Source organism: Electrona antarctica (genome assembly GCF_951216825.1).
Source record: "Electrona antarctica genome assembly, chromosome: 5".
Classification (NCBI taxonomy): Eukaryota; Metazoa; Chordata; class Actinopteri; order Myctophiformes; family Myctophidae; genus Electrona; species Electrona antarctica.
In genome coordinates this window covers 44,967,799-44,984,226 of record NC_136810.1, presented here as the reverse complement: position 1 = coordinate 44,984,226, position 16,428 = coordinate 44,967,799, and the positions used below count along the sequence as shown (strand labels likewise).

General features: G+C 43.1%; 1 protein-coding gene across 1 annotated transcript; it reads left to right on the top strand.

Annotated features, from left to right (window-relative positions):
- The first annotated feature begins 3,922 nt into the window (after positions 1–3,922).
- Positions 3,923–13,105, top strand: LOC306923387 (uncharacterized protein). The gene is made up of 3 exons (XM_079501447.1): positions 3,923–4,009; positions 5,399–6,039; positions 9,430–13,105. The coding sequence occupies exons 2-3, from the start codon at positions 5,476–5,478 to the stop codon at positions 10,015–10,017; spliced, it is 1,152 nt and encodes a 383-aa protein (XP_079357573.1). The 5' UTR covers positions 3,923–4,009; positions 5,399–5,475; the 3' UTR covers positions 10,018–13,105.
- The last annotated feature ends 3,323 nt before the right edge of the window (positions 13,106–16,428 follow it).

Sequence of the window (16,428 nt, the reverse complement as noted above, 5' to 3'; positions counted from 1 at the left end):
TAATGTCGTTTATGGTTCATGGTTCATGGTTATAAAATATGTTCAAGTCAAGGAAGGAAGAACATATTTAAAAGATCATAGACCTGGTTGCTTATTTCTCTCACACAGTCTGGCATCACTGCTTAACGAGGGACAAAAAGAGTGGATCTATAAACTCACAACGCGTCGCTTCGTGACACGCTGTTAGTTTATAGATCATCAGATCTCTTTGGTCCGCTACACCGCCGTACTACGGAGTATATTTTGTCATTCCCAGGCATGTATCCCTCACCCAAAACAAAGCTGTAGCCCCGCCCCCAATCTTTTCTAAATTCCTACAAGTCATTCATTCCATTGAATCTATTCTAAAGCTTATCTTGTCTATCTAGTCCATATTATCCGATCCATTATGGATATGACTGCGCAGTCACTGCACAATCAAAGCATTTCAAACGGTTTTTGCGACCGTAGGTCGCGTTTACTATGAAAACCTGCATTTCCCGCCAGTGTGTGTCACCGTGTGTGTGTGTGTGTGTGTGTGTGTGTGTGTGTGCGTGGGGTTGTGTGTGTGCGTGCGTGCGTGCGTGTGTGTGTGTGTGTGTGTGTGTGTGTGTGTGTGTGTGCGTGCGTGCGTGCGTGTGTTACCAAGATACCCACTTGTCTAGATACTTCCTTAATGTTAACGAAGTCCACACCCACAACACCAGAGGGAGTGCAACGAACCATGTACAACCCAGATTCGGCACAAACAAGGGACTAAATTATTTTCGCTCCTATGCCACCAAATGAAATGAAATTAAATTAAATGATTACTATATTTACCCAGGGTATCTGGGCTAAGCTCAAGAACTTGTTTCCAGCCAGGCCCTGCTCATAGAACATTTCATTGTAGTGGTTCAATGCCTTGTTCAACCAAAATGTGGAACGCCCTACCAACAGTCATTAAGACATGCGAATCCCTTGACTCCTTCAAAACTGCTCTCAAAGGGCACCTACGGATGGCTGCAATTCGAAACTGGCCCCCGTAAAATCTGAATCCCCCCCCCTTTTCCCCTCACTGTTTATGTTTCTTTTCCCTTTTTACCTCCATTATGATGAATTCCTGTTCTGTTCTTTGTCTATATAGAAGTGTCTATTTGTACGTCTCTAAATGTTTTGATGAATTGAACATGGTGGACCCTGTTGTAAACAAGTGTAATGCTTAATTGGGTCGTCCACTCACAGTTAACAGCCTTTGTATTGAGTTTGTGCTTGAAATTGTACTGTAATTCTGCAAACTGTTAATACAATTTTCAATCAATCAATCAATGTGCGCGCGCGTGTCGTGTTACTCCATATATGGTCACACCTCATAGGCTCATACATCACGCCTCATGACATGTCAGTCATCACGCCACCATATATGGCCGTCTCCATATGAAGATCACAACACTGACCTCATCAAACCATGGATAGCCATACATGGAGAAGACTGGATCATCACCTAGATCTGTATGGAGCCGGCCAGCAACTAACTCTACAGCAGACCTCAAACATCAAACCCTTAGATCTCCATATATGGTGCTGAGCTGACCTGTTCTGACATTCCAAATGTTGATCCTACTCCACCCGTCCTTCCTCTTCGATGTCTCCCTTTTGAATGATACCTGTCCAACAGTGTCCATTCAAACTCTAGACGCCTGCCCCAAAGTTATAGAGTTCTCAACAGGCCCGAAAATTAAGGCCCGGCCCTACCTGGGCCCTCGTCAAACCCTGCCTGCATACACTCAAGACACTGCCCCCACTGATACCCTTAGATCTCCATATATGGAGCTGACCTGTTCTGACATTCCATATGTTGATCTGACCTCATCAAACCCTGTACACTCAAGACATGCTCCATATGGCCAGTTAGTCTGGGGGCCGAAGCTGATTTTAAGACATTTGCTAACACCTCTGGGTAAGCAAACAACCTATCCAGTATTAATCTTTAACCCCTTGCCATGTGTTCTAGCCTGGTTGTCATCTCTGAAAATGATTTTTAGGTCATTTTATCATTGTATACTTAAAACTGGTAAAATCGGATTTTGCTGCTCTAATTTTTAGCAAATTTTCAAATGTAATGTTACTGAGCTGTGGTGATTGGAAGCATTGCATGTCAACCTTCAAGAGCATGATGCCCTGGTTTGCTGCTTATGATCAAGAGCCATTAGATAGATAGATAGATAGATAGATATTTATTGCCATTGCTTGCATGAAACAACGAAATTCAGTTTAGAGCTTCACCACTGGCATACAAATAAATAAACCATACTGTACAATAACCCAAAGTGCAATAGTGCTGGTGCAATGTAATAGTGCAAAGTCCAACGTTCAGTGCAAGACCAAGTCCATTTTCAGTACCCTTTTAATACTACAGAGGGGGCTCGGGATGGGGGGGGGCAGGTTGTTCATTCAGCAGCCTGACAGCCTGTGGGTAAAGGCTGTTGGTCAGTCTGTTGGTTCTGGACCGGATGGATCGATATCTTAAGTTCTACCAGAGGGCAGACGTTGGAAAAGATGGTGTGCTGGGTGGAACTGGTCCTGTAGGATGTTATTTGTGCAGCGGGAGGAGAAGACTGTGGAGATCTCTGGGAGACTGGTCCCAATGATCCTCCCTGCAGCCTTGACCACTCTGTGGATGGCATTCATACCATTAAATAATGGTATGAATACCATGTCTGGTATTCTTGAATACCAGACATGGAACTTCTGGCACAGACAGAGACAGTTTTGTATTGAGTTGCGTTGCAGTTATGTGCTTGAAATGTCCTGTAATTCTCCAATCTGTTAATTTCAATCAATATATGTGTGTGTGTGTGAGAGAGAGAGAGAGAGAGAGAGAGAGAGAGAGAGAGAGAGAGAGAGAGAGAGAGAGAGAGAGAGAGAGAGAGAGAGAGAGAGAGAGAGAGAGTGTGTGTGTGTGTGTGTGTGTGTGTGTGTGTGTGTGTGTGTGTGTGTGTGTGTGTGTGTGTGTGTGTGTGTGTGTGTGTGTGTGTGTGTGTGCGTGCGTGCGTGCGTGTGTGTGTGTGTGTATGCAGGGTTTGTGTGTGTGTGTGTAGCAGCAAGATTCGTGAGTTGCTGTGATAGGAGAAGGATATCAAACGGAACACAACCACCCTAAAGACTAATCATTGTACATATCCCTGCACTATACCTGCATCCAGTGATCTATTTGAAGATTCTGACTTTCAAATGTACATAATTTTTGTTTTGATTGTATTGCTGTATTGTTGTATTCATGTATTGTGCTTTCTGCTTTGGCAATGTAAACGTATGTTTTCTCATGCCAATAAAGCCCTTTGAATTGAATTGTGTGTGTGTGTGTGTGTGTGTGTGTGTGTGTGTGTTGTTGAAAAGATGACAAAAAAGCCATTCCATTCCATGTTAAAACACTGCCCCCCTGCGGCTGCTTTGGGACAAATACACATTTATGCGCAGTTTTTAGATTTAAACAGTGGTGGAAAAGGTATTCAAATTTCTTACTTAAGTAAAAGTATCAGAAACGCAATTTAGAATGACTCTGTTACAACTAAAAGCCCTGAATTCAAGTATATTGGCATCAAAATGTACTCAGTCATTATGCAGAATGTGAATGTCCCATTTCAAGTTTTCAAATGTATAAAAAATAAATCGATAAAATAGCAGAACAGTAGACGCAGACCAGTAAAACTGGAGGATGGAATATGGATGAAGCATAGCCTATAGATCGAGTTATTATAAATAAGGGATGGACTAGTGATAAAGCAGCTAGTGGTTCCCAAACTGACCCCACACTTTGGGAACCACTGATATGATATCAGTAAGGTTTGTGTAGTGAATAAACTCCGCTCGACTGTGCCACGCTGGACAAAAAAACGAGCAGCCATCGACCAAAGCGCAGAGTGATGACGTCATTATCACCGCCCACCACCACAACAACAACAAACAGTGCCCAGCTGTTTTACATACATCCCACTGAGGCCTGCTAACTGACTACATGTAGCTGCAAGTTTTTTTTAGCAAAGTTGCTGTAAGTATTTTGCCACCTCGTCATATTAAGCTTGGTCTGCTGTGTTCATAAATGCATTAAAAACGTTGTTAAAAAAATGAGAGAAACATGTTTCCTTTCTTTGCTTTTACTAGCATTGGGTTAATGTTAGCTCTTTGAACGACCCTAGCGTAAGGTTCGGTTCTTCTCTGTCAACAATCGTTTAACGATGGTTTAATCAACGTCAATTCGTTGAAGATGAAATATATTTAAAAAATAAATCCGTTCCGATTTTGTGATTTAAAAATAATAATTAAACTTTACAGCGTAGTTGCTACAGTAACTAGCCGCACTGCGCTAGCAACACAGAGGGCTGTCTTATCCAAGCGAACTCATGTTAGGAAACTTACTAGCCATGGATCAATATTCAAGAAAGACTGTCATAGATTTCTTTTGATCGATTTGTTTATATATGACAAATGTCAGAATCGATAAAATAAATCTATTAACAGCCTTGGTCGAAGGCTAGGACATCAGTTTATCTACTCACATTTGATACCTTTTGGTGTCACATTTATGTATTGTAAGAATACCAAAGGAGTCTTTACCAACTCAGCTTAATGCACATGCTTTGTTAGCCGCAATTTGCAACTCTAGATTTTTTTACAATGGGATGAATCTAGAGTTGCAATACCCTCCATTGACTCCCCACTCATCATTTTGCGTTTGCGATCTGCTGGTCTCAAACGACGTTAAACTCACCAACATTGCAGCTGTAGTCCAAGCTTGAATTTTTCTCTTTCGATCTGCAAAGCTTGTTTTTCATAAAAATCCCCCGTAGACATGTTATGAGCTACTTTCTGTCCAAAATATTCCACAAGTGATATTCCGAGCCGCCATTTTGTAATTTTCCGACAGACCGTAAAACAAGACGTGAGGGGGAGAGCTTGTTTAATAGAATCTTACCTGCGCAGGTAAGACACCCAAAGAAGAGGCCGACGCAGCGCGACGCCCCGTCACGCACGGCCTTCTATTAAACAAGCGCTCTCCCACACGTCTTGTTTTACGGCCTGTCGGAAAATTACAAAATGGCGGCTCGGAATATCACTTGTGGAATATTTTGGACAGAAAGTAGCTCATTAAATGTCTACGGGGGATTTTTATGAAAAACAAGCTTTGCAGATCGAAAGAGAAAAATTCAAGCTTGGACTACAGCTGCAATGTTGGTGAGTTTAACGTCGTTTGAGACCAGCAGATCGCAAACGCAAAATGATGAGTGGGGAGTCAATGGAGGGTATTGCAACTCTAGATTCATCCCATTGTAAAAAAATCTAGAGTTGCAAATTGCGGCTAATGCTTTGTGCCGAATGCCGATATCTTTCAACGATGTTGTTTACATTCTTATTTGAACTGTCTTGTCTTTCCACAAAGATCCATGGACCGGAGGAATTGATGGCAAAGCTGGACCACAAGAGTTCACGGTGGAGAGATTCTTCTGACCTCCACCAATGACCACCAACATCATCTTCTCATCCAGCGTCATGTCGCCGCGGAAGAGGCCCTTGGTTCCGGTGAACAGTCGGAGGAAAGCCGCGGACGACGTCTTCCCGTTCAACCTCCTGCCGGTCGAGTGTCAGCTGCACGTCATCTCCTTTCTCAACGAGGTCGACAAGTGCAGCTGCGCCCTGGTCTGCGCCAGCTGGAGCTGCCTGGTGCGCTCGTGGAAGCTGTGGCGGCTGGCGGACTACTCCCGCCGCGGGGTCTTTCACCTCGGCCAGGAGGGCCTGCTCGTGTCCAACCGGGAGTTCGAGCGCTGGAAGGCCTGGGTGCACCATTACACCCATCATCTCATCTCCCGCCACGCCAGTCTGCTCACCCTCAAGGCCAGCTTCGACCTGGGGGACAGGTGCAACAAGTGGGCGGAGCTGCTCAGTCACCTGCTGGATAACGTCCACTGCAGAGACCTCAGCCACCTGGACCTCAACTGGACCTTCACCCTCCTGGAGCCCCTGGACCTCAGGGTCCACTCTGGCTCCAGCTCCCACCAAGACAGTATTACCAAGATGGACCAGGTAGCCTGCTGTTTTTAACTCCACTTAGGCCTGTCACAATTATGTTAGATAATCCAAAATAGTGGAAATAGATGATCTACAAGTGCAAGATCTGCTATTGCCACTACCACGAACGCCCGGGGGTATTTAGGACCATTAAATCAGAGCGCCCAGCGATTTGCAGCAACGGAGCACATTTCGAGATGCACCAGGCGCCATCTTGGATGCAGAGTGTAGAGTAGGAGAGTAGCGACACACTTTGATCTTGCCTCAAAGTGTGTGCCTATGGGCTATAGTTCTAAACATTGCTCCTATGGCTGGCCTGGAACTATCCCATTGAGATAGAATGAGCACTTCCGCATTCCATTGTTACAATGGGAGTCAGTGTTGCCACTCTGGACCACTATATTACTCTGCTTGGATGTAGCTGGAGTAGGAGAGTAGCGGCAAAAGCAAAGCAAAGCAAAGTTACTATATTTACCCAGGGTATCTGGGCTAAGCTCAATAACTTGTTTCCAGCCAGGCCCTGCTCATAGAACATTTCATGGTAGTGGTTCAATGCCTTGCTCAAGGGCACTTCAGCGGTGGTAATTTTAACGTGTCGGACCGCTGATTCGAACTGGCGACCTTCCGGTATCAAGACCGCTCCGCAATCCGTTCGGCCACCGCTGCCACGCTTTGATCTAGCCGCAAAGCGGGTGCCTATGGGCTATAGTTCCATACATTTCTCCTATGACTCGAACTATCCCATTGAGATAGAATGAGCACTTCCGCATTCCATTGTTACAATGGGATTCAACGCTAGTGTCGCCACTCTCCTACTATATTACTCTGGGCGCTCCCAGCCTGTGGAGCGATGCGCTCTGTTATGATATCAATAAAGTTCCGTCCTTTTATTAATCTCCGTCCTGAGCGTCAAGTGTTACTATTTGAGACGGAGACCTCCTTTATGTCGCTCAGGGTGTTAATGTTTATTTGTAAGTATACAGTAATTATGAATTATTGTCATTTCTGACCTGTGCAACTTTTGTGTACGAAGCCTGATAGTCAAACAGAAAGGTAGTTTTGATTCATAATGTTCCCAATTTAATTAATAATCAACAGAAACACAATTAAATTGTTAATCGAAAATATTTGAGTGACATTTAATCGTCAAGTAAAATGTCATGGTGACAGCCCTAAAGCCCAAACCACACTAAAGGGTCGGGTTGGAACAAAACGTTTTTTACGGTAGACTACACCAATGCAACTCAATGAATTGCAGTTAGACCACAGGCGGTTCCCAAACCTTTTTGGCCATGCACCCCCTGTTACCTCCTGACCTAGCTGACGCACCCCCCCACATGGAAATATAAATTGCATAAGCTATATAGGGACATACATTTCCTATTTATCCACATATATGCACATACATGAACCTGAATATGGCTTATGTATGCAGCATAGGCTATATTCTGCATATACTTGCCATATATGGCATAATATGTTATATATTTAAAATAAAACCATAGCACCACCATTAGCCTTTTCATGTCGCGGCTTAGAAGGTTCTCGTGCACCACAAGGGGTGCACGCACCACAGTTTGGGAACCACTGGACCACACCAATGCAACTCGATGCAACTCAATGAGTTGCAATGTTTTGTCTCAACCCGACCCTTTTGTGTGGTTTGGGCTTAACTCCACTGCATGTTTAATTTTTACCTGTTCAACTTCTGACCTGCATGCATAGTATGGCATAGCCATTTATAGAGGGCATGCGCATGCATAAAGTGAGTGACAAATCGAGTTTACGGTCATTTAACGTTGTTTAATGCAATCAGATTTTTCTGTTTGGATATATGGGCTGTCAAGGCCAGAAAGTCGTTTTTTGCCACTCAGTAGGCGGTCCCGCATAACTTCTGGGTATGATGATGATGTCGTCACGTGCATACCCTCTATTGTCACAGCACAGGTTTACAGGTGTAAAGAAGTGGGTGAATGTTTATTTTTAATTTTGATAAAAAATGTTGCGTTCTCCCATCATTTTGTAGTTTTTGTGAGAAGATAGAGGTTAAGTCAGATCAGGAGAGATGAGGGTGGGAAAAAAACAGGATAGAATACATGTTAAATAATCAAAGATATATACATATAGTGAATGTAGTAGCAGGTATTTAAATGATGTTTAGAACATTACCCTAAAATGTACTGTTAGCCCTAGAATGTCTGTAAATGGTAAAAATAAAATGGTAAATGGTGCATTTATATAGCGCCTTTATCCAAGGCGCTTTACATAGATTGTGCATCAATTCACCCATTCACACACACATTCATACACCGATGGCGGCAGAAACCATGCAAGGCACTAGCCAGCACATCGGGAGCAATTAGGGGTTCAGTGTCTTGCTCAAGGACACTTCAACACCAACTCTGGGGGAGCCGGGGTTCGAACAGGCAACCTTGCGGTTACCATCCAGAAACTCTACCCCTGAGCCACCGCCGCCTCTGTGATCTTACATACATTTCATGTATTCCAAATAGCAAATACACAGCCATAGATCGGTCCCATCCGTGCGCGTTAGCAGACTGACGTGCGTGGCACAAATCTGCTCTGCACGGCATGTGTACTGTACTCACCCAATAATTCATTCCTAAGACTTGGAGTCAGATATTATCCTAGTTTCATATCCATTTGAACGTTCTGGCAGAAAACGAGTGTTTAGTAAAATAACTCCACTTTTCCACGAGCTGCACACGGACGACATTCTCTCTGAACGAAGGGCCCTGAATGAGTGCAGGACTGAACATATCTAAACTTCCTTTGGAAGTTGTGTGTATGCCTGGGACACACAGTTGGCAGGGTGAGGAAACCGTCTTCTTGGGGTGTTGTCTTCCTGGGACGGTTACTTTGTGGTCTGTCTGTGACTTCACCAGTCTCACGGAACTTGATCCTAAGTTAGGAAATAGTATCAGGGCTGACGCCAAATTGCACTGCGTACTAGAACAACACCAGCTTCCACTTGCCCTATTGCACAGGCCTTATCCTGAAGGGACACACGTGGCATCTTTTGTGAGCAGTGCCTGGAGCATACACAAACTCTACAAAGTTGCAGGAGCCATGCCCAGGTGCCAGTCAGTCATACACATGCACCTGGCAGGTCGCTCAAAACGAGAGCGATTATTAAAAACAAGCATATTGGGGTATTTTGGCAAATTTGTGGGGAGGCGCTACCCACAGCTGTGTTGCTTATTCCACAATTTTCTTGTAAAGGTGACTAATCAACGATACAAATGGTAATACAATACCAATTGATATTAGTGAGGGGGAGAAATAACTGACCAAAGTTAATTTTCCAAACCTTTGTGTGAGGAGTTTGTTTGTAAATATGAAATTTGGTAGTCGTTTTGATAAGTTTCTTTCATTAACCACCAGGTCGCCAGTTTCCAGGAGCTGCTGGACAAACTCACTCACAGCTGCCCTCGCATCTCCAAGATGCGTCTCCATTTCGACTGGTCTGACACCTCCGTGTCGCTGCTAACCCAGTTCCAGCACCTCCGAGTCCTGGAGCTCAAGTACTTCTGGGTCTTCAAGGGAGTCACCCCCTACACGCTGCAGAACATGACCAAGTCACTGCCCAATCTGAAGTCTCTGACGTTGCACATCCTGGTGCCGCTCAGGAACCTGGGCATCTCCTACACGCTGGAGTCACTGTCGCTGGAGTTCCTGGACGTGTCGCCCAGCCGCGGCCTGGTGTTCTCCTGCCTGAGGCTGCCCGCGCTGCGCGAGCTCCGGGCCAAGAAGATTGTGCGCGGCATCACGCTGGACAGGAGGACCAGACTGAGGATTCAGAGCCGCTGGCCCTGTCTGCTCCACGTGCTGCGGGACGGGACGCCCAGACTCCAGGCGCTCAACAACGAGAAGCTGCTCCCCAAATGGAGAGAGGAGAGCTACGGCGAGCTCTCTGCCATCCTGCAGCAGTCCTGTTACTGTGTCCAGCATCTAGATAGCTGGCTTTGGTGATGGGGGATCCGCTCGTTAATTCCGACGGCGCATTAGTCCGACAACGTTTCTTTTCTTTGTGTGCGGTTAGGGTTAGAGACAGGGTTAGCAATGGGGCGAGTCGGACCAACACTCCGTCGCAATAATCATGAGCCGTCGGAATAACGCCGCTGACCCTTGGTGATGTGCAGTTCAACCTGTGGCACTGAATACATGACAGTAGTAAACTGTCAAAATATATATAATTATAAGGGCACCAGATTGTGTCTAAATTTGAACTGGATGATTGCAGATTCATTGCAATATGGAAACTATAAAGCAATGCCTGTATTGCTTCTAAGCGAAGCATAGTTTTGCTGTACACTACTCTTGCTGCACATTTCAGCAAGGGAGTGATCAACATCTAATTCAATCATGTTAATTTCCAAGAAGACAAGACGGCTATTGATTGAGACAATAATACCGGCAAAAACAATGGAGCTTCACAATGTTTGTGATATAATAATGCCCGTCTCAATTTTACCAAGAAAGAATCGTGGTCCAGACCCTACAATCGTTACAGGCAGTAACCATGTAGTTTTAACCACTTAAGCCCCCTATGCAACATGTCGTGAGCTTGTAGATCTGTTGTTATTTGATCCTCTTCCACGATACGGCAATGTCCAAAAATAGGCTCACCGGGTTGAAATGGCTATGGTTAATGGCACATTCAAGTTTGTCTGGCTTCAGGTACAGTCAAATGTACAGTATGGGTACCGTCATGTACTGTCTCCAGTGAATGGACAACGCTACAGAGAAAGTAGCTGTAACATACAGTATACCATCAGTTGTTAATTTATCCATTTGTACACTCTCGGAGTTTAACTAACACTCAGGAATTTACTGTGTAGACATTTGTTGGTGTTTTAGACTAATTTGGTTTGTTTCCATGTAACCTAACCATTGATATAATTAATTATAATAATATACACTCATAATAGCAGAAAGCCTCCTAGATTAATGAGTGCAAAGTACACTTTCACTCGGTTACATTCGTACACTCTCTGAGTTACAAATGGATACATTAACAACCAACGTTTTTTCTTTTATTGTAGGCTGATCTAGAGTCCGTAGTCAGTCGGACCAGTCTCCTTCACATAATCTCAAAATGGAAAATGTGCTCAGAGATTTTGTCTGTAAGGTGCAAGGGTCATCAATATGTCCGTACACGGACAAATATGTCCGTGACAAAGACTTGTCCTTGTCCGTGGCAATTTTAGATTTTCTGTTTTACACAACATGTTCTTATAGAGGGTATGCGCATGCATAAAGTGAATGGAAAAATCGAGTGGCAAAGTGAGTTTAACGTTGTTTAACGTAGTTTTAAGCAATCAGATTGGACTTTTCTGTTTGGATGTATGGGCTGTCAAGTCCAGAAAGTTTTTTTTTTTTTGCCACTCAGTAGGCGTTTCCGCTTTATTTCCGGGTATGATGATGATGTTACACGTATACCCTCTATATTTATCATAAGACCCCATTACTGAATGTCAAGTCTCCAGGCTTTCTTCAGAACATGTATGACACTGTTTTCTACGACACTGACACATTATGTGTCCACTAGTACTAGTGGTTCTCAAACATTTTATTTGCAAGGATCAAAATGTCAAAATGTAATTTTGACAGAAATGTCCACCACAAGCCAAAATGGTGATGACCCCTGGGTGTTGCACCATGTCTCTCTGGCCAATATAGAGAAACTTTACGATGCAGTAGTCCACCTACAGTTGGATGCCACCGATATTGTCCCTTATCATTTGACCCATTTAGGCCTGACCTCAAAATTTTAAAAAATCCTTCTAAATCCTCCAGCTTTCTGAAATAAATATTTTCACGATTTTTCAAAAATAGCAGACCTACAAGCTCGTAGCGCGCCACTCGGTGGCGCGCTATGAGCTTGTAGATCTGCTATTTTTCAATAGCTAAATTATAACATAATGTTTAAAACACCAAAAGGGGTTCCCGCCCAAAATGGGTTAACTGTCCTTTTGCGCAGATCACGCAAACCTCAGCAAAAAGAAAAGGACAATATCGATCGACCAACTGTATGGGTGCTCCCACTCAGTGTCAGTGACCATAATCAGCTCTTTATGGGGCCACGACAAACTCCTCCAAACTAAAGTATTTTGTTCTGTTATGATAGTCTTGTTTTCTTTTCAGAAAGCTTAGCATTTTTGGGACATGCCATGCCCCCTTTTGGCCAATCAGCGTGACAAGTTTATCAGTTCATCCGTTGCGTCCAGAACCAACCTTTCCAACAAGGTTTACAATGTGTTTACAAACTGCGTGAGATGTCGGACGGACAGACACAAGGGGCAAAAGGTTAACTCCTTGATGGAGATAATGACCTGGAAGGCAACACTGATTCTATATTATTACTGAAACTGTTGCTAGGTGTTTTTTTTTTATCGGCTCAGTACATTCCCATTTCCCAAGAGCCAATAAGCTGGTGTAATACTAATCGTAGCTGCCTGGTTAGAAATGCGGCACAGTTAACACAGTTTGCAACACCTACACTTGACTTGATCCCCCTATTTTATTATTCTAATCCATATTCTAATACATATGACTTGACTGGTCCTTGTGTTTCAGGTTTCAACATCAAATCAATCGTAACTAATTTGGTTATTGTACGAGATTTTATCATGTGAAATGGCAGTGAAGGAATTCAATCACTTAGTTTATAATTATATTTTTATATATTTGACTATCTCTCCTGGCTCTCTACCGTGTTCCATTTGTGAGTAACATGCCTTTTGTGTTTATGGTATCAATATTGTATATCACACACACAAAGCAGCAGGATAAAGTTCTATTTGCATTTGTTTTGCCATAACCCCCAGTCTGGTGTTTTCACATGAAGAATGGATGACGTTGCAGGGTTTCTTGTAACCAGTAGAGGGCCCTATATCCTTAAAAGATTTATTTTGGACAGACACATTTCTCGCTGATGGTCTTACAATTTTAACATTCCTACATTTGCACTAGAGAGTAAGAATATCTCCTAGGACCTATGACCAGTGCATTCCCATTGACTTGTTTTTCATTAGGTTTGCTGTGTCGTAATAAAGATCTGCAGATGTTTGAGATATTATTTCTGATCTTCAAAATCTACAGTATCTGTGTGTCTATGATGAAACATTTGCGTTCAGGATTATTTCAAATACATGTTTGAGTGGTGCAACCACTCCCTTACGGAGCTATGTGTGTGGGTGGTTGGGTGCCTGGGTCTGAGCACGAAAATAGCATGGTTGTTTTTCACCACCTGTGCGCAACCTAACACACACACAAACACACACGCACATATTAACTGTATATAATGATTTTGGGTGTGCCAGTACAGTGACAGTACAGTATAGAGGGACCCCCACACGGTAACTCTGTCATTTCTCAACCGTTTCGGACGTGGGGCGGCTCGCTGGAATCGGCCCCGACCCCTGGGCGAGTTCCTGGGGGTCTGGATGTTCCGCCCCCACATGGTAACTCATTTCTCTACCGTTTCGGATGTGGGATGGCTCCTGGGGACCCCCACACGGAGTTGCACCACTCACTTCACACGGGTGTGATTTTTAACAAAGAACTACACTACTAATCCTTAATTCTTAACTGCACTCTGCAAATGTAGTCCTATCTTATTTTAACTGTGTGTGTGTGTGTCTGTCTGTCTGTCTGTCTGTCTGTCTGTCTGTCTGTGTGTGCGCGCGCGCACTTCTAATCTAACTATAACCATCTGTAAACGTACATAATGTTTATACAGAGAAACAAGACTGCCAATTCCCAATTCCCCTCACCGTGATAAGAACTTAAACAACACATCCACTCCCCACAGGAGGGGCTACAATGAGGTAAGTTCTGTACAGTCTTTCTTCATAATTATTATAAAATATTCGATTATAGTAATTCATAAGAATTGATAAAGACATTTAAGCCCAAATCACACCAATAATGCGTGCAACTCCTTACAACCAAATGTTTGCGAGTAGATTCATTGGTGTGGTTTTGGGCCATTGAATTGAACCAGTTGAATCCCATGGGTCACACCACTTGGACGAACTGTACTTGTCCCGTCTCGACCCCTTTTCTCTTTGCAGATGAGTAAAGCTGGGACCGAGGCTATTGCGAGTCCCTTTGGTGTGGTTTGGGCTTTGAACTATTTAACATTTGTTTGTGGTGTGCGTGTTTAGCTCCATGGTGTTATGGTCCGGATATGATTTATTGTAAGGTTATGTAAGATCTGTGCTGTGGTCACTTACATCACAATGAATGATTTTCAACTCTGTTGCACAATCTTAATATTTACCCCCCTCCTCTTCACTGAGGGGTTATGTTTCTCTGCATGCAGTATTCTTACATAGTTTGGTTTTTCTATTTGTCTTCTGTAATGTTTGGCATTTGTATTGTTGAAAGTTAACAGTGGTGTAAAGTAAATAAGTACATTTTGTACAATTTTGAGGTATTTTTTACTGGAGTAGTTTCCAATTCCAGTACTTTTACTTCTACGCCACTACATCTCTAGAGACACATATTCAACTTTTAACCACATTTACACTACTCTACTACATTTTTTTTGGGGAAAACTTTAGTTATTAGTTACTTTGTCAATTATTGTTATTGTTAAGTATGTAACTTACAGTAACTTCTTCACCCCTATATACATTTAGTATGTAACTTACAGTAACTTCTTCACCCCTATATACATTAAGTATGTAACTTACAGTAACTTCTTCACCCCTATATACATTAAGTATGTAACTTACAGTAACTTCTTCACCCCTATATACATTTAGACCATTTGAAAATAGACATCTACAAGCTCACAATGTGGCACAATACCATTGTGAGCTTGTTGATCTGCTATTAAAAAAAAAAAAAAACTTGTACTTTTGGTACTCAAGTACATTTTGAATTCCTGAGTTTTTCTTTTAACAGAGTATTTCTACATTGTAGTATTGATACTTTTACTTGAGTAAAAAATGTGAGTGCTTTTTCCCACCACTGAAAGTTCTTTTTAGATTCCATGCTGCTTCAAAACAACTCTGTGAATTCAACAGTGCACACAAACACACACACACACACACACACACACACCACACAGTTTAATTAAATGCCCCAAAAGAAAAGGGGTCTTTTTGGCCACTTTGAGTTGGATGTCTCCGCATGGAAAAGGTTTATCACACACTTCAGGCTTAATGATCCACTCGTCTATACCAGAGACTCGATAACAAGCCTGTCTATTGTTTCTAATAATGTAATTTAAAACAGAACCGCAGTCCTCTGCAGTTGCCAGCCTTTCCACCTGGCTCTCTGGACTCACACGATGATTGCTGTCATTGTGTCATGTTATTGTTCTTAATCAAGTAGAGCAGTGGTTTTCAACCAGTGGTCCGGGGACCACCAGTGGTCCTTGAGTGGTTTCCAGGTGGTCACCCAGCTAAATTATGGAAGAGTTGGTAACCTAAGATTAGAGTCCATTAGGTCCTAATGGACTCTAATCTTTAACTCTTGAGCATAAAATGAAACATTTGGGTCCATTCAATTATTGTTAAACATCTGCATTACTTAATTCATAAGAAGTCTACACAATTAGAGAATGTAGAAGAATTGTTATTTTGATCGGTTGCCATGAAATTGCGGACAAAATCGTATCGTAACGACAACAAAATATTCTCTAGTTTTGTCACGTGTCTGAGAGACTAAATCTCATCAAATGGTGGTCCGTGGCTCAAATGCTGAATAAACAAGGTACCTTGATATGAAAAGGGTTGGAAACCACTGAAGTAGAGATCTCCCTGCAGTAGCAACATCTGCACTAAATATCACCACACTCGTACTACAGCCCTCTTGTATTAGAATGTTACTGTTCTGCCCATCAGTCTTCATTTTGTTGACTAAGACTAAAAGACTAAGGTTTTTGATATTTAGTCGACTAAGACTAGATTAATACTAAACAATTTCAGATGACTAAATGGGACTAAAAGTAAATGGTGTGTTATTCAAAAGACTAAATCAGAATTTGCTGTCAAAATTATAGCACTGCCCATGCCACCTCCGGGAAGAGTGTGTGCGTGCGTGTGTGCGGTCGGTCAGGCAGAACTTTCAAATTGATTCCAGGATCTCAAATAATGTTGTAGCCTGCTCTCTCCACTCCCACCTCTCTCCTTGCTTCCTTTCCACGCCTCTCCTCTCCTCTCCTCTCCCTGCTCCTCCCGATGTCTCCCTTGTTACACCTTCTAACACATGCTTCTCATTTGGTGAGAGTTCTCCTGGAGCCCAGAACCAAAACCTGTGTAGACCTGTGGCGTTGGACACACAGAACCTATGTCGTTGGGACACAGGCAGGACTGACGGAGCCAGACAGGATTCGAGGGATGACCACCAGTACTGTGGACCATGCAC